Genomic DNA, 24723 nt, shown 5'->3' on the forward strand with positions numbered 1-24723 from the left:
ATGAGTTTTTTCTCCTGGGATAGTGAAAGTAAACATGTCTGACTAAGAAACAAGCAGGGCTGCAACTAACGATTAATCGATTAATCAGGTGATTATTGTTTCATTTAATCGATTAATCAGATTTAAAAAAACACAGTTTTAATTTCCGCTTCTTAGCAGCAATGCCTTTCACAATGCATGAATCCACTTCTTCATTCCCCAAAATCATAGCACTCCTCCGTGGATCACCACCTTATCATGGGGGAGGGGTTCGAGTGCCCGAGTGATCCAAGGAGGTATGTTGTCTGAGGCTCTATGCCCCTGGTAGGGTCTGCCAAGGCAAACAGGTCCTAGGTGACCAGCCCGGGCGTGGGATACCGGGGCCTCACCCTGGAGCCAGGCCCGGGGGAGGGGTTCGCAGGCGAGGGCCTGGTGGTCGGGCCTTCTACTGTGGTGTCTTGCCGTAGACCCACCACCTGCCGGGGCAAGCGTAAGGGTCCGGTGCTACATGTTTTGGGTGGCGGTCGAGGGCGGGCGCCTGGGCAACCTGGTCTTCGCCGGCCAAATCCGGTTCTTGGGACATGGAACGTCACTTCTATGGTGGGGAAGGAGCCCGAACTTGTGCGAGAGGTTGAGACATTCCGACTAGACATAGTCAGACTCACCTCAACCCTCAGTTTTGGTTCTGGAACCAAACTCCTCGAGAGGAGCTGGACCTTGTTTTACTCTGTCCACACTGTTTACAGTGGAGCCTGCTGACCTTGACTAAGGATATAGTTGGACGGTGGAAGGAACACTTTGAGGCCCTTCTCTATCCCACTGACAAACCTTCCAGAGAGGAAGCAGAGTCAGAGGACACGAACGCGGACAGTTCCATTAACGTGGCAGAGGTATCTGAGGTAGTCAAAACGCTCCCCAGTGGCAAAGCTCCGGGGGTGGACGAGTTTCGCCCTGAATTCCTCAAGACTCTGGATGTTGAGGGATTGTCTTGGCTGCCACAACTCTTCAACATTGCGTGGAAGTCGGGAACAGTACCTCTGGATTGGCAGACCAGGGTGGTGGTCCCCTTTTCAAGAAGAGTGACCGGAGGATGTGTTACAACTATAGGGGGAGCACACTCCTCAGCCTCCCTGGGAAAGTCTATTCCAGGGTGCTGGAGAGAAGGGTACGGCCGTGAACCTTGGCTACAGGAGGTGCAATGTGGTTTTCGTCCCGGTCGCGGAACACTGGACCAGCTCTACACCCTTGCGAGGATAGTGGAGGGCAGTTGGAGTTAGAACGAGCAGAGCGAGAGAGGAGGAACAGCTGAAGCTGGACCCACAGCTATCGATGTTAGTAGACAATACCTATATTCACTTTTTTCCATGTTATTTTGACTGATTTGATTGACCGTTAGCTTGTAAACAAGGTGGTAATAGGTGCCATCTAATTAGCTAGTTCTTACATGGGGTGCTGGAACAGTAGACCTCTTCAGAACATGTATCTTCTTCTCTCTTGGGCATGTAGAAATGGAATCATCCTCACTGAAGTGAGCAAAACGCTGTACTCAAGTAACCCCACTAACTAGCCGGAACTATGTTCCTCAATACCGAAAATCGACCATAACTCGTTTCACGGGACAAAGTGAGGGAAAAGTCACTGTTGATGCACTACACTGCTGATGCGGATGCCATACAACTTCATCTAAAAAAATCTGAACTATCCCTTTAAAGATAGGGAAAGAAAGGGAACAAGACCAGAGGGGAGGGAAAAAAAGACAATTCCAAACTAAGCTCCTGTGGGGGAGTACAGTGTGGGTCTTAAAAAAACCTCAACATACATAGGCACAAATAAGCACACTTTTACAACATGAATATGAGAGTTGCACCAGAGGAGATCGGAAAGGGGAGTGGATGTGGTCCCAGCGTGGCGAGCAGCCAGCCACAGCCATAATCTCGGCAGATATGGAAAAGAAGAGTCTGTTACGGCACAGAGAAGGGAATACCGAAGAGCCTACATCACTTTCTATATCTAAGTGCAGTGAGTTTGCAATATTCTGTCATGACAAAGTTCAAAGGGTAAAAAAATGCAATCATTTCCACAACACAAATAACTATTCTGCAGCCGGCTAGACACTTAGAGCTGAAACATTTCACACCTGTCATTGACAAAACAGAGAAGAGATCATCTGCAGTCTGAGTCCATCAACGTGCTGCCTTGATGAGTTACCCACTAGATTTGTAAAGTCTGTGCTGAGCACTTTGCTACCACAACTCAATCATCTAGTTAACATCTCACTTCAGACTGAAACATTTCCAAAGGTCCTAAAAATTGCTGTCATTAAGCCTCTTCAATAAGAGTAGTCCTGATGCCACAGTAGTGAACAACTATTTGCCGATATCAAACCTGCCATTTTTGGGAAAAGTCTTAGAAAAGGTTGTATATCAACAACTTACTGTCTTTCTCCTCTCTAACAATGTGTTTGATATTTTCCAATCAGGCTTTTGGCCCCACCACAGCACTGAGACAGCGCTGATCAAGGTGACAAATGATATCTGTCTGAACACAGATACAGGCAAAGTCTCAGTTTTAGTTCTGCTAGACCTGAGCGCTGCCTTTGAAACAGTTGACCATGTGATTTTATTTCAGTGGTTAAAAAACTGGGTGGGAATCACTGGTACTGCTCTAAACTGGTTCAAGTCCTCTATGGAGGACAGGAATTGGAATTGGTAACTGTGCCTCAGAACAAATGGCTATGCCTATGGGGTTCCCCAGGGGTGAATCCTGGGACCCCTATTGTTCAATGAGTACATGCTTCCTTTAGGCCAGCTAATACACAGATGCAATGTGTCCTACCACAATAATGCAGACCGCACTCAGATCTACGTGCCACTGATGGCAGGTGAACAGGGTCCCGCAAATTTACTCTGTCACTGCATCAAACAGATCAGTGTGTGGATGCAAAACAAACTTTCTTCAGCTAAACTCAGACAAAACTGAAATCAGTGTCTGTGGACAAAGAGTCAGTGGACAGAAACAAAGAGAAAGTGTTATCAGTCACCTTGAGACTTTTTCTCGAAAACCTAATAATCAAGTTAGAAAATCTAGGGGTAATAATAGACTCAGATCTGAACTTTAACAGCCACATTAAATCAATAACATCAGCAGCTTTTTACCAACATAAAGCATTGCCAAAATCAAGAGAATAATGTTTAAGGCAGATTTAGAGAGACTAATCCGTGCCTATGTCTCTAGCAGGCAAGACTACAGTAACGGCCTTCTCACCAGGTTCTCTAAACAAGCTGTAAAAGAGCTGCAGTACATCCAGAATGCTGCTGCTCGAGTCCTGACTAGAAATATGACCATATTAGTCCAGTACTCAGGCCTCTGGATTGGCTTCCTGTTGGTCTGACTTCCTGTCTTTTCATGGTTTTACACCAAAGTACATCTCTGACATGTTAGAGCCACATGAAACATCTCGGGTTCTGAGAGGCTCAGCTTCTATGCAACTGTGCATTTGACAACTGAAATAGTTTTATCTGCACTCTTCAATTTTCATTCATTTTTAATTTTTTTGTTTTATGGAATGATTTATGGAATTTTATGTAATGATTTTAGAAAGATTTTATGTTTTATTGAATGTTTTTGATTTTACTCTTCTTTTCTGTGAAGCACATTGAATTACCTTGTGTACGAACTGTGCTCTATAAATAAACTTGCCTTGTCTTTCCTTGCCACTAGCAAGTGAGCCGAGATGCATCTTTCAGGCCTACTCTGTCTGTTTGTTCTCGGATGATGGTGTTCACACTTGACCAAATGAATCGTACCATTCAGTTCATTTTAACCAATATGCAGGAATACTTCCGTCAGTACACTTCAATATGTATACTATATACACTGTGTACTTAGTTCCTGAGGGTGTGAATTTTGACAGTTTAACGTTGACTCAAATTTTCTCAAACACTTATCGGAAATGCCAATCACACTATTTAATATTTATATTGAAACCAATTGAGGTAGTCCCTCCCCTTCCGGATACTTATGCACTAAAAATTAGGGATGAGTGCCAAAACTTGGTCTTATACTGGCACTGGTGCCAACGTAATAACAACGGTAATAACCAGAGTGAAAGACAAAATGGCTTTCGGTTGTCAGATCTTTCTGTGTAGAAGAGAGTTTATTGAGGCTTGGAGGTTGAGAGTGGGGGAAGGGGAAATCCTCAGAGGATTGGACAAGGACGGGCAGGGCAGCAAACACGGCAGCAGACCAAGATGTATCCCACTGCAAAAGTGCACGAAAAAACAGAGAGATTCTATCTTACTTGAACATTGAAGTAGACTCATCCACAAGAAAGTAGAGGTAGAGGCACACAGAGTCTGACGCTCTTTTTAAACTTTATGGCCAACCTTAGTACACCAACAGCAGTGTTCAGTTCCTCCACCGCACACACATTGCACACATGTGACAACCGAGTCTCTTTTTATGACCATTTTTTATGGTGTATGATGCAATATATAGCCATGTACATTCAGCCTAATAAATACAAAGTACTAAGTACTTAATATTTAATACAAAGTATTAAGTACTAGTAAATACTAAGTACTATTACTAAGTACAAAGTACTACTAGTAAATAGTAAGTACTAGGGCTGAGCGGGGTACTTGTTTTAGACGAGTATCCGTTACCCGATAATGCATTTTTGCAGAGTACGAGCATGAAACGAGTACAGCACATCATTATCCGTACCCGTGCTGAAGGAAAATCCTCATTGGGTAATTGCGTCGGTCACTGCCGGTGTTTTTTTTTTTGTCTGCTTGCTTCTAATTTGGCTGGTGATATAAAGTCAGTTGGAAAACTTTGCTTGTAGTACTGAACGTGGTGCTTTTGAGAAAACTACAGTGAATAAGGTTTACAGATTATTTACCATCACTGAATGTTTGCATGAATCACCAACTTAACAAAGATCATTAAAATATAATTAAGTAATAAAGTCTTCCAGATCACTTACACACATACACAGTACACATATAGCTGAATAATAATAAATATAGCAACTTCTGATCAATCCATGTCAATTTCCGACTTCAAATAATGGACCATTTTAGCCCCGCCCATTTCTGGTTAAACCATGCCCACTTCCAGTTTATATCCCGCCCACTCCGAGTACAGCTACGCATACAGATCATTTAGATGGGTCAGCAGATTCCAATACAGATACAGATAGTGGTGTACTCGCTCATCCCTGCTAAGTACTAGTACTAAATACTAAGTGTAAGTATGGAAGCCGTTATGCCGTAAAACACATGTGTCAAACTCGTGCCATGGAGGGCCGAGACGCTGCAGGTTTTCCTTCCAGCCGGTCACTAAAGCAGGTGCTTTAATGATCAACACCTCCTTCCATTTGAGGGAAGGCGCTCATCAATTAAAATCACCTGCTGGAGAAACTGGTTGGAGAGAAAGCCTGCAGTGTTTTGGCCCTCCATGGCACAAGTTCGACACCCCTGCCATAAAAGATGGTTTGCGACACTCTTCTACTCATTGCTAACCATCAGCGTAATTACATACCATTGCTTTACTGCAGCATTAGCTCACCAGGATGGCACTTTATTCCAGCCAATATAAACCCGGCGTCTCCTGTGGGAGCACTTTCCATCCCAGCCTCACGGCCTCCCTGCCTGCCTTTCCAGCTCCGTCCATATGGTTTGCTTAATGATGCAACACCTTATTTGGTCCACAGACCAGGCCCTCCAACAAAAGAGTGCAAGGTCTGAAAGCCCATTCAGGAGGCACTCTTTATTTTCTTCTGCTGCTAGGCCGTGTGTCGGAAGTACATTTGCATCATTGTTTCCTTGTTTGGACTTACTCGCTGTGAGCACGAGTGGCCCCCGGGCCACAGGAAAGAAGCAGCGAGGGCTCTGGCAGAGCAACTGGAAGAGTTCACGAGCGCTGTGATGCAGGTGTGCTGGTGTAACGCTCATCACACCACATTCCACCATAGGCCCGATGAAGTGTGACGACGTGGTAAAAGTCAAACCAGGCGTGCTCGCTCTTCTCTGTGAAGCCTGGATGGAAAGTTTTGGGAGAGAAACCTTGTGGAGGTTTTCAATGAACCACAAGAACCAGTACCAGTAACATCAGTTTTATCATAACACCAGAATAAATGTTTACTTTTAATGCTAATTTTTTGGCAGTTATGAGAGACAGAGCAGGGGTGTCAAACTCAATCACACATGGGACCAAAACATTCATGCCTACTTTACGCTGTGGGCCTAACTGGACATTACCCTCCACCACACTCCCTAACTTTGTATCTTTCTTATTATTCATCCAAATGTTCAACACTTGTGTGTTTCCGCACATTGGAAGTGTTAAAAACCTTAAAACCTTCTTGTTTTTTAACGAGTGTAATTGGTGAATGTAGCACACTCATCTGCATCGTTTGTGCACACACACAGATCGTTTGAAGCTACCAATATGACAGGACATGCCCAAGTAATCCAGGCTGAAATAATAGTAGTATAGTCAGATTTTGAGAAAATGTCTCATTAGCACTGACAAATAGATAAGTATGAAGCCTACACGCCTTTTATGGCGGTTCCCCACGCACACGGTGCCGGGATTGGAACATAGCAATATAATGCACCCCTGTGGTTGCATGTTCAGGTTCGAACAATGACAGCTGGTGAATGTGTTTTTATGTGGACATTTTTTAAAACTTCACTCGTGTGGATGGACATTTTTTTTACATTGGAGAGGGGGAAAATGTGCATTTTTTGTGTCTGTTCATTCCTGCTTGAAATTTCAAAATTTTTTGAAATTTCTACTTACTGTTCTTTTCAATAAAGTGATTGTTGACCACCTCTTCGCAATTCTCTCAATGCAAAAGCTACAGTATTTTATATCGACACAGAAATATCACAATCCGTGAGACATGTAACCCAGAAGAGTTTGCACCTGTCGAATGGGCAGATTATGTATTTCCCAGCATGCTTTGCTGTAGTTAAAATTATAACTTTTGACTGTCTTATGCCTCTTTAAGGTGTTATTTTGTACAGGCAGGGTGTAATAGTTAAAGTGCTGCTGTTTTTAGTCATGTAAAGTTAAATTATTTTGACTTTTGATCTAAATCTGGTACCCTTATTAAGAATGGTTGTGAATTTCATGCTAATATTGTTTCCACTTTTACAATTAAAATTCCAGAGGAGTAGTTTATACCAGAGGAATCTCTCAATAGAGGCAGGTCAACTCAATGATATTTTCCAAAAAATTCTGCAGGCCATGAAAGCCCCTGGTCCTGAGTCTGACATGTAGGGCTTAGAGCATGCATGTTAACCCTAGTGCAGGCGCGGCCATTACGTTGATCTCGAGCTACCGGTAGATCGCCAAGGTAGTTTAGGTCGATCGCGTAAACGTCACTTTGTAGTTGTCATATGACATCAGTCAGCTGACATTAAGCTCCCCTCCTGAATTGCGCTTGCTCCCCCGCAGCGTTTCAAGCTACACACGAAGATGCAACTTTCATCTTTATTATTGTGATTATGGATGAACTAACTCAGCGGTAAGATGTCTGTATCTATAACTAAAGTTATCTGTTCACTTGTAGCGGCTAGTTACGTAGAAAAAAAGTGTATTGTTTACTGGCTTGGCTTGGCGTCATGAACTCTACTACAGAAATCTGCGTTTTCCACACGTTCCCTTCTTAAACTATTATATCATGATGAAATTAAAAATGTGCCCATTGGTGAAACCGTTTCAATATGTTGCCTTGACTTCGGCTGCATTGTCGTTTGCATAATCATTTTTAATTCTTGCATATCGGTAATGTTTGATAGCAAATTATGCTAACTAGATGTATTACATGAACTGTGTGTCCTCATGAACGTTACTGTACATAGCTAATGTGACTGACATATTACCAGTACTCAGGTTATGTACACAACTATTTAGGAGTTATGTGTAATTATCTTTATTTCCATATTGAAGTGAATTATGATAGCGACTACTTTCATTACTTGTCAACTTTGAAAATGTGAATGTGAAATAGTAATCATTAATATTTACAATAGAATTTCCGAGTTTACTGGTTACATTTTGTATATGTTTTATATTTTGCCTTGTACTTGCATGCTGAGAAAGTGCGTGCACTCCTGGTATACATGTATAACGTACATAAATACCTACTCATATTTTTTTAAAATAAATCTAGTAAATATATATACTTTCTATATTTATAGTAGTAGGTAGATCTTTGGGACTTGGTCATTTTAAAAGTAGCTCGCAGGCTAAAAAAGTGTGAGCACCCCTGCCCTAGTGTATTTACACGCCTTCCTTTCTCCATGCTGGATAGCTAATGGTGCAAACTGTGTTAGCTGTACAGTGACGGTGCCAAAAACAAATTGGATGCTGTAAAGCAGGAGTGTCCAAACTTGTGTTCACCTCTCTGCAGGTTTTGAGGCCAAATTATTTGAAAGTTGCCACACAGGGAAGTCGCATCTTCTACTACTTTGTTTATGTATGTTATACCGTATGCTGTATTATTATACTAAAACGTATTTTATTGGTGTGCAGTCAGGGCCAGAACTGGCCTAAATACTATCAGACATACTGACATACATTTACAACTTAAATTCTACTGTTTGTTCCATGAAATTGTGTTACTCCATGGTCAATTCTTTTTATTTAGTTGCTTGTTTCTTGGATGCAGTACTTCCAGCAGTGTATTTTTATGTTAGATTTTGTATCCATGTATTCAGATTTCAGCTTCTATGTGTTGCCATGCTAATCTAAACTGAGCAGGGCCTTCAGAATTAAGAATGCTGGCCCATATCACATGTACGGTATTGGAAAAGAGGCTGTTTTTTTTGTTGTTTTTTTAGCCAATCACGCTTCATATTGGCCTCTCAGGGCCAGCTAGCTGCCCCACAGTGACATCAGTTGATCAGAGCAAAACTGTTCTACAAGCCAAGTTTGTGCACAATGGCTGACTGAGGGATTTGAATGACAGCCAATGTTAGTTTTTGCTTTTATTTACTTATTTTGCACTATTGACTATTTTGCTCAAACAATTGTTTGTATTGTCCATCCATCCATCTTCAATGCCGCTTCTAAAATTTCAAGTATCATGTATCAGTATTGGCAAGACTGCCACTGTACTTCCTTGGTATCGGATTGAAACCAAAATTTGCAGTGTTGCCCACCCTACATACTATTTGCTTTGTCTCCTACAACACGAAGCGGAGTAAAATATATTTAACTACTTAGCACATCTTTACCTGCATTGCTTTGGTTTTAGCATTTAATGAACTCAACAAAAGCTGAAGAATATCAAATACCCAAAACATATTCTTATTTTTTTCAGAAACAGTCATGGAAGAAATTTGAGCCTTTTATAAACAAGTCCTGCTGTTAATAAAAGTACCAAAAGTTACCTGTACATTCTAAAATGTGGTTAAGTTGTTCCACTCCGGTCCTCTAGGGGGTGGTAGTGCGCAGTGCAGGTTGCCGATAAGGAAAATACTTTTTAAAACTCCTGGAAATTGGTGTTTATTAATTATAAAGTAGTTTATTAATAATCTTGCTAACGGATACAGGATAAGCTGTGCGTGAACTCATGTTGTTGAGGACGACGGCTGTACATGTAACACACACATAAATTATGTATCCCCTTTTGAATTAGAACATCCCCTGGAATGCATTTGGCCAAATTAGACCCCGGGAGTATTTCCGCTGGCTTTTTAATTCAGTACTCTCCCAATTAGTCCAGGCATCCTTAACTACTTTTAACACAGTTGTTTGTTCTTTTGTGTCAAGAGGAACGCAAATTGTGAGGCCGAGACAGCTGGGTGTTTATGACAGAGCAAACTAAAAATGTTCGGGTTGGGATGATGGGGGAAAAGGTGGGGCAAAGATGGAGCACAGGGGATAGGGGATTAGGATAATGCCGTGGCGACAGCTGTTCAAATGTGTCTACCAGCTGTGTCCACTGAGAGGATGAAGCCGTAGCCAGGACAAGATTCTTTGTCCCTGATGGAATTGTTTGATAAAGTAATTTCAGCAACAAAAACATGACACTATACTTTGTCATGGCCTATAAAAACATCACTGCATATCAAATCAAGTATTTCCGTACTGTGTGCACTGCAGTACACTGAGTTCCCGAGTGTGCAAATTTTGACAGTTTAGTGCTGTCCCAAATTGATAGATAGATGGATACTTTATTTATCTCCAAGAGAAACTCACGTTTCCAGCAGCTCTGCAAAAGTTTCCTAATAAATCATCACTTAAAAATACAACAAAGCAAAATAGGAGCGTTAAGAAAAATAAGAAAATAGAATAAGAATAAATAAATACTTAACAGATCACATCAATTTCAATGACACATAATAAATAATAATACAACATAATAAATAATAATAATTAATAATAATAATACATAATAACTTTATAAGTCCAGTCCTGAGTGTTTTTACTGCTCCCCCGCTGTTGTATTGAAAAGCCGCATGGCGTGGGGGAGGAATGATCTGCTCACTCTATCAGTGGAGCAGGGCAGTGATAGTAATCTGCCACTGAAACTGCTCTTCTGTCGAGAGATGATGCTGTGCATTGGATGATGCTGGTTGTTCATGATGGAAAGGAGCCTTCTCAGTGTCCTTTGCTCTGCCACAGATGTCAGGCTATCCATCTCAGTGCCAATGACAGAGCCTGCCTTCCTCACCAGTTTGTCCAGGCGTGTGGTGTGTTCTTCTTGAGGCTGCTCCCCCAGCACACTGCTGCATACGGGAGGGCACTAGCTACCACAGTCTGGTAGATCTGTAGCAGCTTTCTGCATACATTGAAGGACACCAGCCTTCTGAGGAAATAAAGACGGCTCTGACCTTTCCTGCACAGAACATCTATGTTGGCAGTCCAGTCCAGTTTATCATCCAGATAAACTCCCAAGTATTTGTAGGTGTGAAACATCTCCACACGGTCACCTTTAATGAGAACAGAACCTGTTTCTCCTGAAGTCCACCATCTGGTCCAGGTCTTGGTGGTGTTGGGGTGCAGGTGATTTGCATCGCAACAGTTGACAATGTCCTCGATCAGTTTTCTGTAGTCATCCTCCTGTCCATTCTTGATACATGCCACGATGGTGTTGTCCGCGTACTTCTGTACATGGCAGAGCTCAGAATTGTACTGAAAGTCGGCCGTGCACAAGGTACGTACGTCGCACGTACTATAATTCAAGATTCAAGAGTTTTATTGTCATATGCACAGTAAAACTGGTGGTTCTGCTATGCAATGAAATTCTTGTTCTGTTCATTCTTCCAAAAAAGAAAGAAAACAAGAAAAAGAATAAGAACATAAGAAACATAAATACCAGGAAATTAAGCAACAACAACAGAAGAGACATGAATACCAATGAATAAATAAATAAATAAATAGAGTTATGAGTGTGTGCGTGTGTTGCGTGCGGCGTGTGTGAGTGCTTCGTTGAGAAGCCTGATGGCCTGTGGGTAAAAGCTGTTTGCCAGTCTTGTGGTCCTGGACTTCAAACTCCTGTAGCGTCTGCCTGACGGTAGGAGTGTGAATAATGAGTGTTGTGGATGTGTGCTGTCCTTGATGAGGTTGTGTGTTCTTCGTAGGACTCGAGATTTATAAATGTCTTGCAGTGAGGGGAGGGCTGCCCCAACAATGTTCTGTGAGGCCTTGATCACATGTAATTACTGTTGTTGCGCACTTTCTGGAAATTAACATTGCAATGTTTATCCACCTCTTCTTCTACTCACTACTTTCCACCGCTGGAAGTTACTCCTTGCCATTATTTCAATTTAGTTCCTCCTCTTCCCTTACTAGACAAGACTATTGAGGGTGGAACATTTCCAGCATTTCACACTCAGCATTTTGGCTGTTTTGAGTGCAATTGAATTGAAACAAGTGCATTGCATTTAGCCTTACTTCTCAGTGTGAACGTACTTAACTACTCAAAAGAAGTACCGAAGTGTAAAAATTGAGACACTGTAAAACTGTTTCTGCTGTGCTCCTTGTGTCTTCCCAGTGTTCCGTCATTTGTTACACCTGTGTTTTGTCCTCATCCCTGTGTCTCCAACCATCATCTCTCTTCTTCCACTCCAGATGTCCCACCTTGTCTGGTCAGTGGCTGTGTCTCAAATCAAATACAGTAGATTCACAGGTTTTGAAGCCTACAAGCGAATGGCAAAAATCTGCGAGTAGTGACATAAAAAAATGTTTTTAACACACAACTCACTTGTACCCCTCCAAAACCCTCCTGCTAGCTTGACTTTGACATTGTCCTTCGATTTTGGATCAACATTTGCAATAAGAGACTGTTGGAATTTGTAGGTTAAATTCAGATAAAATGTATTGTATTAAAGGTGCTATCCCTACTTGGCTTCAAATTACCCTTTTTCACACAAAAAATATAAGAACACCACCACAACAGGACAGGACAAGAGGACAGCACTGCAGTTCACAGTGCCTGCCTGACAAAGGACTTCTTCCAAAGGAATAACATCACTCTTTTGGACTACTCTACGTGTTCCCCTGGTCTAAATCCAACTGAGAACGTTTGGGGATCGATGGCAAGGAAAGGTTACAAAAATGGACATCAGTTCCAGACCGTGGGTGACAGCAGGAAGATTGCGGGATATAGTACATTAGAACGTTAGCACCCCAATTGAACTATGACAGACAGCATCTTGAAACGCATTTTAAATGACAAAATTCATAGGTGCTCACCGCTAATGAATGATAATTATTCTGCCCCTCAAGTTCATTCATTGTGTTACCCTTTTTGACGCTGGTATAATTTGCTGTTTCTCCATACTGTTACTACAGATTCCCTATCTTTTACGTGGGAGCACCCTCTAAGTAGCCTTCAATTGCAAGCAGCAGACAATTTAGTGCAAACGCCATTTTGAGAGCAGCACTGTAAATGTTTTCATGCAAACACACCTCACTCTGCAGCTTCTTTGATAATCCTTCGCAAGATATAATCTGTGTTTAAATATGTTGTGGACTTACTTTTCAATGGTGTAACTTCACGTTGATTGTCATCTCTGTAAAACACCTTATTCTCTGTTAAAGAGACCAAGCTAGTTTGGACTTGTGCCAAGTGAGACATGCACTAGTATTGGGATTCATGCGTTTTCGGTGGCACATGCTTATTAGCTTGGATGCCAACTTCCATTTGTACATGAATACAAATATTCATGTATTTCTTGTATCTGCAGTTTTACAAAATACAAAAAGTAATAAATGGTGTTCATTAGATCTTGCATTAAGAGCATTGTACTTCCCCTACTTCGTTGTTCAGAGGGGATGTTTGCGTTGAAACTTCAAATTAAGAGCAGCACATTTGTTGAGTTTCTGATATGACTGTTTACTTATGGGACAAGCCGGGCACACAAGTGAAGGATTCCACTGTATGGCTAATCAATGTATTTCCTTTCGAGCACCAGTACTCAAAGAGATGTGTTCCCGGCAGCACTAGCTCGGACCAGATGTTTGCATTTTATTTTCAAAAGATGAGCCGAATAACCATCATGAAATTGAAAACTTGTTCGTATAGTTACAGTATCACTTCATACCGCTACATTTGTGTAGCAAAAGATGCACAAATGCTGAAGATGGAAATAAATTAAATGATGCATTTCCGCCCAATTTTCGCTATGCGGAGGCAAGCGATAACCGAAAGTGGTACAGCTTGCGTATTAAGCCAAGAAGAGGCGCCGTATTTGATCAGGAAATGTGGAAATTCTGTCATTTTTATTGAAAATGTTTTTTAAAACAATTGGAATCAAACAGAAAATAAATGTATATTTATTTGTTCAATAGATTATTAATAGAATAGAATATTAATATTTTATGTTATTTTATTATTTGTTTTTTTTATCATGAGGCTCTGTCACACCTGCCTCCCCTGACCACACTGCTGTCATGGTTAGCAGGTCCATACCATAAAGTAACAAAACAAGTCTGGTTTCCTACTACTTACAATGCATTTTTTGTGCAAAACCCTGCTAAATTCCCATAAAGACCAAATGCTGTCATCTAAATTCTCTAAGTCCATCTAAATTCTGTCATCCTTGACTGCTGAATGCTAACATCCCACCTTGAAGGGAATCAGTGATTACTGGGCGCTGGATTAAGTTGTGTTGGAGCCCCATGGAAGTCTTGTCCACTGTAAGCTGCTCTGATCGATAAACAGGTTTAGAGTGCCAGAAGGCTTGGTCTCTCCGCTCCATTGATTGTCATCCCCATTAACGCCTTCACACTTCCAACCTCCCGCTCCGCTTATATTTTGCATTCCTCCCCTGAATCACTCGTCTCCTGGCTCGTTTCATGCAGCATTCTCCCTGGCGACGCTTCAGCTTAGCTTCCAGCTCCTTCCTTTTGTCTCTTTGTTCCCGGGCTCTCACGAGCTCCTCATCTCCCGTCATGTCCCATATCTCGTCTTAGTTTCCCCGAGGGCCTCCGAGTCCCAGCAGTAGATTATCTCCCATCTAAGCAGCTCCGTTGGCGTGGTCCTGTCAGTCCATTTAGCTGTTAGGAGGAGCCCATGAGCCGTCTCCACGGGACCCCACGCGAGGAAACATGTATTTTCATGGATAACTGTTTTTTTTTTAATATGCTTAGAGGTTTTCCAAAGATAGCTTGATGCCTTTTGTATTTGTTGGGAATAATTTAATGCAGCAGCTTAAGTAGAGCTTGACTACAGCGTCTAGCTGGATACCAGGTGAGCAACCCAGAAGATGAAAGACAAGGGGATGAAACAGAGTAGATTTTATGGAGCTGCAAAAAACTAACAAACGGCAGTGCTGCTTTGCTGTCCAGATGTGCTCCTGTTGGACTGAACCAAGTGAAGACTTTGTGTGGGGCGAGGCAGAGGTGCGTGTAATTGCCCTCCTCTCCTCTCCGCCCTGAGACATTTCATGAATGGCGGCAATCTCAAAGCGCCGTTAAAATGGTAACGAGTGCATGGGTCAGCGACTGGCCTCAAATAAAGAGCACGGGCCAGATTTACTGTACGGTGTCCCCAACCATTAAGGCAGCCATTGGACAGAGGTAATTGGCAATATTTGGATGAATGGAGTACTTTATTTTTGGCGAGCTGGTGTCCTTTTCTGCGGAAATATCGGGAAGTGTTTGGTGCAGCACTAGGGAATGATCCACGCTCCAAATCATCCTATTTTGTCTGTCGGAAAGTTGTTTTTAAGCGTGTTATGTAACCGTAAAAGCCCTCCAGTGGTATCCATGCACACATACAGCGGGCACAGAGCAGGCACGGCCTCAAGGTCCACATTCATGAGTCACTCATGTTCTTGCTAACATGGGCTTTTATACTGCTAATATTTTTTGTTTGTTTTGTTTTTGTTTTCATGCGCACTGATCACAAAAATTCCTGCAGTGTGGGTCACCACTGGGCCGCATGGTGGCCTTGTTGTTAGCCTGTTGGCGACACAGTCAAGAGTTTGAATCTTTGTTGGGCATCTCTGTGTGGCGTTTGCATGTTCTCCCCGTGTGTGCGTGGGTTTTCTCCCGTACTCCGGTTTCCTCCCACATTCCAAAAACATGCATATGTTTGTTGGAGACTAAATTGTCCATAAGTGTGAATGTGAGTGTGAATGGTTGTCTATATGTGTGCTGGGATAGGCTACAGCATACCCCCGCGCCCCTAGTGTGGATAAGCGGCATAGAAGACGGATGGATGGATGGATGGATGGATGGATGGGTCACCACTTGTCATTGAGGGGTGATGGTGGGTCCCGCAGCCAAACCAGTTGATGCATATAAAGAAAAAAATTTAAGTTGACTGAGATGATACATTTTTTGGAGGAAGCAGTGCTGGATTGTCATAGCGTGACCACAACATCGTCCACTGTGGCTTCTTTTGTTAGTAAGCCATGGAGGAGAATGAGTCCAGTGACTTTTATTGGGGGGAAGTCAACAGGACAGTGAAGACCTCGGAGTGACTGCATGCAGGAGACACAACAGAGTCCATTGAGAGGCAAGATCATGGCCAGGACTCACTTTGACCTCTGGGAGAGGCGACAATATGGCGCCTGTCCCGGCCTGGGGACACTGCCGTGGCTTGTGTGCGATTGTGCATTGACAAGAAGACAGCGAGAAGGAAACTTGTGAAAGAGGGAAGCTGCTGCTGGCCTCCAAGAGGAAGAATGCACTCATTCAACTACTCCAGGAAAGTGTGCTGACACTGCCTTCTTCCTTTGCATTCTCCAGAAACAGACCACACACATAAACAATTCATCAGTCTGGAATAAGAGGGGACAAGCCATTTTTGGACTCACAAAAAAGGCAACTTTATGTGAAGACACAAATTGTGCACATTAAGATTGCAGCAGAACATTTTTATACCATCTTGTATTGTCAATATTGCATTGTGCGTCTCTTATGTACACTCACCTTCATGCATCATATGTATCATGCACATTGTGCAGAATTTAGCATGATGGTGATGGCAGAAGATGCCGTGGATCCATACATTCTAAAAGACAGCAACACTCCACAATCCACAGAGACGGAGATCGGCTGGTTGTCCGGAGCAATAAATTCAGTTACCTTTTCAGTGATCCGCTTTGCCTTTTCCCTCTGTTTTGAATATTTGTCTGTTCTCTGAAAGTCCAGTGTTTGTTGCAGCCTTTTTGTCAATGGCTTTGCTAACCACTTTGTGTTTCTTTTTATGTTTGGTCCTCAGATGAAGTGTTAACATTATGGTATTGAATGCAGCTTTGCTAATACCAGCCCTTGAAATTATCATTTTGTAGTCATTGCAAGTGGCTGTCGGAATACTTACAATACAGAAGTACTTCCGCACGGCTGACATTTTTCAGCCTGCTGCACAAACAAAGCACTTTACGGCAGCTGTAAAGATCTGGTGGACACGCCCTTCGATCTCAATCATCAGTAAAAAAAAGTAGAGTACAGTATACATAGAGTACAAAAATCATTTCAAATTTCCCTCTTCTTCATCTTGTTCTGTTCACTACTTTATAAATGCGACCACGAAGCATTTAAAATGTTTTTTTTTAATTTAACAAAAGTGAATTATCCTCTTCTTCTCTTGTTAACCTTTTCATGAGCAACCTGTATGGGCATGAAAGAAACACGTCACTGTGGACCCACATTTTCCAATGGTCATTTAGTCACGACCCATTTTTATTTTTGTCAAACCAAGCAAATGTATTTGTTTTTTAAATCGCTTAGATCAGGGGTGTCCAAACTTTGGATGCAAGGTCCACTTTGATATTTTGTAAAGCAACACGTATGCTAACAAATTACATACATTTCAAGAAAAAAAACTGCATCTCAGCTTTGTGATATGTGAAAAATCCTATTATTAGTATCAACTTTCTTCCCCATTTTTGCTGTTGTTTTTTTTATTTTCCAAATATTTAAACTTTCTTCTTAATTAATCTTTGTAAATTTTCTTCTTGTAATGCTCAGAAGAATATTTTGTACTTTTTTTTTTTACCTTTTTCCCCAACATAATTTTCAAAAAATGACAACTTGATTTTGATTTGTTTGGTTGTCATAATATTACAACTTATAAGAAAAATAACGTATTTTCAACTATTTTCAACTATCATGAATTAATTATGTCTTTCCTTTAATGCTACTAATGCTGTTCATTTTTCATTAGATTACAACTTTATTGTCTTAATATTTTCACATATTCAAGTAAAATTACTGATATTCTTTCCCAATTTTGCTTGTTTTTTAGCTTCCTTGTTAAAATTATATTTTTAGAATGTGCCAATAAAAAAAAAAAAAAAACAGCGATGGGCCGCAAGTTGCCCTCGCACTGCACTTTGAACTCTCCTGAGTTAGATAATTTATTTTAAACATTATTACACGTAATTATGCATACATATAAATAAGACATCAATTAAAATTAAATATAAAAAATGTACTAAGACCACAAAATCTGATATGTTACTTATAACTGTGCAATGAGTACAGTATATGCCAAGGGAAAAGACGGCTACTTCGAAAAAACACGTCAGTTGTATATTACATATTTTGATGTCATTTTTGACTAGCTGTCTGCAAGCCACGCAGAATGGTTGTGCAACCCAATTAGTGGAGAATCATGCCCTAAACCTCCGTCTAAGTATTTATGTCAGATGGTGTCATACGGTGGCAAATTTTTGGCCGGTAGATAGAACTTAATGAGTATGAGTATTGTCAAACACTTCTCAGAAACGTATGCTTAAGTGTGACTAAAGCCTTCAGTCAGCGCAACTTACTGAAAAATTGAACATCTGAGTAATGTCACGAAACAGTGTGAGTAACAAACGAAACGGCTGTAAAACTTCTGAATTACATCAATCAAGATCCAATTTGCGTCTTAAAAAACTCAGCCAAGCTGTGTCCATCGCCACATCCAAACAGTCGTAGCTCCTGGACGGTCCACTTTACCCCTTTTGAAATTCTATTTGGATCATTATTGTCTTGGAATACTATGCTTTCGGAGTGCTATCACACTTGGAGGTTGCGTAAGCGGCTAACTTCCCTACAGGAGAGGGAGTGTGGCAACAAGAAGGCTGCCTACATGAAATACAGTATGTGAGTACAGTACAGCACAGTGGCCTGTACAGTACTGTATATAACGTTACGGCTGTGAAAACTCAAATTTGGGCTCAAATTACCCGGCTGGGTAACAGCCATAAAAGTCTAAAAAGCTGTAAGATTCAACGTGTGATAGTGAAAACAACAAAAAAGTGCCAGTGTAACATGAGAATCGCCAATTGCCATCCAAAAATGTCCAAAGTTTGGAATGTACACTTTTTTTTTTTTTGGACTGAATTGTTAAACGGCACAGTGGAAAAGAGCCGTTATATGACTACTATGGTCTTTTTTTGGAATCCGCAGCAGTTCTGCTTTGAAAGCCTGAGAGACATATAGAATGTATTCTGTCTAATTCCACTCAGTGAAGAAGCTTGTTGAGACAGTAAAAAGAAGAAAGAGGAGAAAAGGAGAAGCGGGCTGCATGCTCATTTCACTTTAATCATCCTTGGCAGCCTGGTTGCTCTTGGTGGGAAAATATCCTCAGAAGTCCATAAACATTTTTTTAAAATTTGACATTTTGGGGTCCTCAGTTTGGACCACTTTGAGCCAAAGAGCCTGGAGACGGACTTTGATGGTAGTGCTGTTGTGAAAACATATCCAGCGCCCTTGCCGCTTATTCTCTCAGTCCCAAATTCTGGTAGCGGCTTTGAGCCGACCCTAATTGCTGAAAAGCAAAAATGCAGGAGGACAACTTCCAAAATGTTGTTTCTTTTCATGACCAACTGCAGGCAGGTTGTGGAAGCATGGGCCTGTGGCCAAGTACTGTTTGCAAATACAACTTTCAACAGCTGCCATAAGCTCCACCCCTTTTTGGGCCATTATGCACCAACACATCTCCTTTTGTGCCACTTCTGTCAGTGTCAAGATGTCCTGTCAATCAAGCCTCTGGGCACCATGTGCTGTCTGACCTGCTGACACTCTGCAACATGACAGCACAAATCCCAATGCTGTCAGGAAACGGATAAATGTAAAAGACAGTCTGACTGAGTGAGCATACATGGGGGGGTTATGCCCTGGACTGCCATGTATCATTCATACAAACAAAATTAGCTTATATTGCTCAGTTTTATCGATGACATTTGTGGCACCCCATATTGGTATCCAAATGCTTTGGAAGACATGCTCTAGTATCCACGTAATACAGATATCCTCAGTCTCATGCAGTACACGGAGGACAACGACAAAAATAAACCTATTCATGATTTATATTGGTATAGATCTCATCAAATTGTGCAAGCAGCCGTAATACAGCATTTTTTTCATTTCATGACCACTATCAATATAGGATCATATCACTGTGCTCTTCATGTAACATTCCGACAGCTGAAGTAATGGCGTGCAATAATGGGAATACCCATATCTCCCATTCCCATTATTGCAGCCCATTAGCCATGACAGCTTTGACCTGCCCTCAATAATCGGGAAATGTGCATCTGACCTGATTCCTTTCAATTTTTCATGTAAGAAAGCTTGTTTTAAAGAAGTCAAGCTGCACATGAAACTCAGCAGATATGTCAGAAAGCGTGTTAAGAGCACAAACTGCACATGAGAGCACTTTGGAAAAAGATGTTTCTAAATGCAACTCAACGGCTCTCTCCTCTCTTTGTAGGTTATTCTCATTCTGACCAAGTACTACCACGCTGACTCCACCAAGGTGCTGGAGAGCTCTCTGTGGAGGTAGGCCAAAAATGTTTAGTGCTGTCCATCTGTTGGGGGATGACCTCATGTTACGTCTGGCCCGTGGGTGGCTGTAGATCTTTCAGCAGCAGCGCTGAGGTCAAAAAGGAGCAGACAGGGCCCAAATAGAGAAACATCAACATGTGACTTGTGAGGAGCTGAGAGTTGCACCAGGAGGCTGATGATGGTGGAAAAGGGGCTCTCAGGCTCACTCAGGCTGAATCACAATTTTACCCCTTCCCCCTTATCTTAGCCCTTACCCCTAGGACTTACATGCTCACGAAAATCAACGGATACTGGGTACGTGCTGAGGGTGTACAGCCCTCGAAACCAAGTGTGATCGGGGACCAGACTTGAAATGAAGAGGTAGAGCGGCAGAGCGGACATCGAAAGAAGCATATAAATGTAAGTAATTACGCATAATTATTGATTTTCACAGTAAAGTCACTCATGTTTTATTAGATATTCAGTCATTTGTTACTAAATATTCATCATGTTTTGAATTGTTGGTTGCTGCTAGTTATAACTAGCTGGCTAACATCTTTATCTGACTTCACCGCAATCTACTGCATTTCATAAATGATTAGATTAGATAGCGACCACATTAGCCTGTTAATTGTAAGTTGTATTTATAAAATCGCTCGCTAGCAAGGGTAATCTACATTACTGAAGTATACTGTGATGTTCACGTATAAAATCTGTCTGTTTGCTGTGAATTATAGCCTCCCTAGTCCCCCAACAATCCTCATGGTGAGAGATGTTTATTATATTCAGCATACAGTATGGATGGTCAGGAAGTGAGCTAAATCAAAGATGTAAACACAATGTCCATACAGTATGTGGGCAGCACACCACATTATCAAAGTTCATTCAACTTTTGGAATTTAACCTTGTCTCATCTATTTTTATTGTACCATTACTCTATATTTGTTTTCAGCACACTAATACTATACTACTATTGCTATTATTACTGTATTTCAATGAGTTCATTTGTAGTTGGACCCCATCAATCATGCATATGTGTCATTCCTGCAGGAGATACTGAGCCAAGTGAAGTCAGACCTCTACTACACCACACAGCACTCCAGGACCATTCAAAAGCTGCAATCCCAGTATGGATTAGTCAAGTGCAACAAAATGCTATTCTCGAATTTCTTAGCAAAGAATCTCAGCGAGAACATCAACGACGGGAGGAGACTGAGGCCAAAACAGGGAGGTTTTTAAACTTTGAAATATTGCTTGATAAGGTTAATACATTTGTTGATGTTCATAAAGTTTGTTATATTGTTCTTTCTATTTCATATGTATATTTGATACATGTTCTATTTTTAGAAATGTTATTACAGTGCTAAGTTGTAAACTGTTATTGATATACATTATATACATTAGTTAGTATATACATTAGTTGTTTGTTGTTTGTTGCAATAAATGTTACAGTTTGTAAATTTGTGTGTGTTTTATGAAAGAAAAGGTATTGGTAAGTGAGATTGGGCAAGGTATGGCTATATAACATTGAAATAATGTAGAAATGTATGCACTAGAGATGCTCCGATCAGGGTTTTATGCTACTGATTCCGATGCCGATCATCTTGGACTGAAATCTGCCGATACCGATCACATGGATTAATGGAACATTTTTCAGTTTATTGATGATGAGTGCTATTGGCCAGGGTTGCCGTATAAAGTCAGGACAATTCAAAGGTCCCTTGACTGCCAGGGGGCCCAAAAAATAGTTAATTACTAATAAAATTAGTAATTAATCAATGGGGTGGGGGGAGCAACGTGATTGCTTTCCATGGGACCCAGAATTCCTGGTTGGACCCCTGCTATTGCCTATATGATATGAAAAAAGGAATTTAGACAAAAACATATTTTACATCACATATACAACTTGTGAAACTTCCAGAGGATGAGCCGCCTTCTTTAAGGAGACTTTGGCGAACCCGGTGTCTTCAACCACTGAGAAAGGCTGCTCTCGTTGGAATTCAGTTATTTTTCGGGTCATCAGTTTAGCTGTCTGACCATCACACACATACGGGTGAGTGTTAGCCACACGGCCAAGTTAGCTGCCGTCTGATTAATGATCACACCGTGAGCCTCCAAAACTCACCATACCCCGTCAAGTCTCTGTTCTTCCAATGGCGTATTAAAGCTTTTTAACGTGCTACCTCCTCAAGATAGGTTTCGTGGTATGTGTTGGGAGTTAAGCTCCACACAGCAGACATGATGGTTTTTGTTTTGAAGGAAAGTAGGAGGACGACACTGCCCAAGATGTTAGTTAGGGCAAGACACTACACTGCACGAAAGTGTTGCTGCGGGCTGCAATAGTGGTAGCCACAGGTGATCGGCTTTTGTGATTGCTGCTGAAAGGCATTCATCGGCATATGCCGATCATGTGATTTTTTTTTTTTTACAGAAATCGGACGATACTGATCGGTGGCCGATCTATTGGCGCATCCCTAGTATGCACCTTAGTTAATGGTCGGAAACATTTATTAGGAAAAATGGAATTGTCTCATCTGCCTATGTCCCATCAAAAAGCTGTGAAGGATGACTGTGTAATGAGAAACAAGTGGCGTCCCATTTCTCAGTGGCTTCTTCAGTTTTAAGGGGCAAGGGGAAGGGGAAGGGAAAGACGAAAGGGAAGGGCTAAGGGATAGAATTGGGATTCAGCCTTTAGCACTTTTTTCACAGCAAGAATCTTGCTTGCGTGCGCTTCCTCAGAGAATATCAATTCTCCTTTCCATCTAATCCCTAGCAGATGCTCCAACACCGAGCCTGACCTTGCAGGTACAACAGAGGAGACGTTTCATAACAGAAAATAGAGCAGACAGGGTTTGTAACTGATGCTTCTTCCCCCCTCATACCGCAAATGTGTCTGATGTTGCTACTTAATTCATGCCATTCGTCCTCTCCGAGATCTTCAAAGCCGCAGCCTCTCATTAGTTACTAAGTCTCCCTGGAGGTCACGAATTATGTATGTATGTTTTTTCCCACGTTTGCATGTTGATGGTTTTATTGTTACAGGACACAGACCCATTCACACCCAATTCTCCCCCCAAAACAGATCAAATTGTTGAATGCAGGGATAATTTTTAGGACGTTGCTATGTAAAAACTTGAAACGATTAAATGAATTGGCATTATGTTGTTCATGGTGTATAGAAAGTCACTATAAACTGGCCTATATTAACTTTGCAGCATCACATCAGGATTGAACCTTTCCAATATGGCCGCCTGTTAAAAACAAACAGAAAGGTGCTAAATGTTAGGTGTGATCATTCATGTCATGTCACAACCAAATCTGCCTATGGAGCCACTTTGCTACGACAGCACAAATTAGTTTGACGTTTTTTTCTGCATTGTGTGAATTTGAGTTGCACGTAGAGACAGACATTCAGTGTAAGAGGCAACTCAACATAAGAATGAACTGATAAGCTTAAGGTTAAGTTAGCATTTTGTACTTTGGTGTTTAAAAAAAAAAAAAGATCATTTTTGCGTTGTGTTAAATATCCACGGCCAGGGAACCTCTAATACAGAATCATTCGACAAAATCCGCATGACAACCGTTTCTTTTTAAAACTCGTGTGGATGGACAATTTCTTTACATCACAGTGGGGGAAATGTGCATTTTTTAAACATCCGTGTTCATGTCCATTTGTTCCTGCTACTACTTTCCGTCTCTGAAGCCGTGAACGTATCCTGACTGCTGATTGGATGAGCCAGGAAAAGGTTGGGAAGATGGGGATACGGCTGCGGATGTATGACTGTGGTTGTTTTGGCGTGGTTGGCCCTTTCAGTAAATTGATTGTTGATCAACCACATTTTGGTCATTCTTTCAGCATCCGGGCAAAAGCTACAGTATTTTATATCGACATAAAAACATCACGCAAAAAAACATCCCGCAAGAGTTTGCAGCAGTGGAATGTGTGGGTTAAGTGTTTCCCAGCATGCTTTGCTGTAGTTAAAATGATTACTTTTGACCGTCTTATGCTCTTTAAGTGTTATTTTGTACATGTGTAATAGTTAAAGTGGCATTCTTTTTAGTCGTGTACAGTTAAATCATTGTTACCTTTGGTCTGAATCTGGCACCCTTAGTAAGAGCGGTTGTATAATTCATGCTATATTTATTTATATTTATATTTTATATGTTGTTTGTTGAGGTCTGTGATGCAGGTCAACTCAATGCTTCTAATATAATACAGATACATAAATGGTAATACACGAGAAGGCATGTACAAAAATCAGAGCATAACTATAATTATAATGAGTGGAAAGCAGAGTTGAACTTGGTTCTGTGCCCAAATTTGAGCAACAGTCTGGTATAATCATGAAGAGTGCCTCTGTGGACAGTATAAAATTGTATTTATCCATTAAAACCACATACGCCAAGTTGTCGGTGTACCGTAACCTCCAAAGATGGCGGCAGAAGCATGCATTTGCAGTATGGCTTGTTGGCAGACTTAGGCTGTGTGGTGGGGAACTCTGGTCCCGACCA

The 24723-nt window shown here is 41.4% G+C and overlaps 1 protein-coding gene across 6 annotated transcripts in view; it reads left to right on the plus strand.

Annotated features, from left to right (window-relative positions):
- The window catches only part of sorcs2 (sortilin-related VPS10 domain containing receptor 2), a 206508-nt gene that overhangs the window by 50343 nt on the left and 131442 nt on the right, over window positions 1-24723 (plus strand). For 5 of the 6 annotated variants that reach the window (XR_008566212.1, XM_054752879.1, XM_054752880.1 and 2 more), the window contains exon 2: window positions 20159-20226. Coding sequence is in view for 4 of the 6 variants with exons in the window: in XM_054752879.1 (XP_054608854.1) it covers window positions 20159-20226 (68 nt within the window). In the remaining 2 variants the exon portion in view is untranslated. Of the gene's footprint in view, window positions 1-7434; window positions 7517-20158; window positions 20227-24723 lie in introns of those variants that run through there. The other variant, XM_054752884.1, reaches the window with a different exon arrangement.

The sequence above is a fragment of the Dunckerocampus dactyliophorus genome, chromosome 15 (assembly GCF_027744805.1).
Source record: "Dunckerocampus dactyliophorus isolate RoL2022-P2 chromosome 15, RoL_Ddac_1.1, whole genome shotgun sequence".
NCBI lineage: Eukaryota > Metazoa > Chordata > Actinopteri > Syngnathiformes > Syngnathidae > Dunckerocampus > Dunckerocampus dactyliophorus.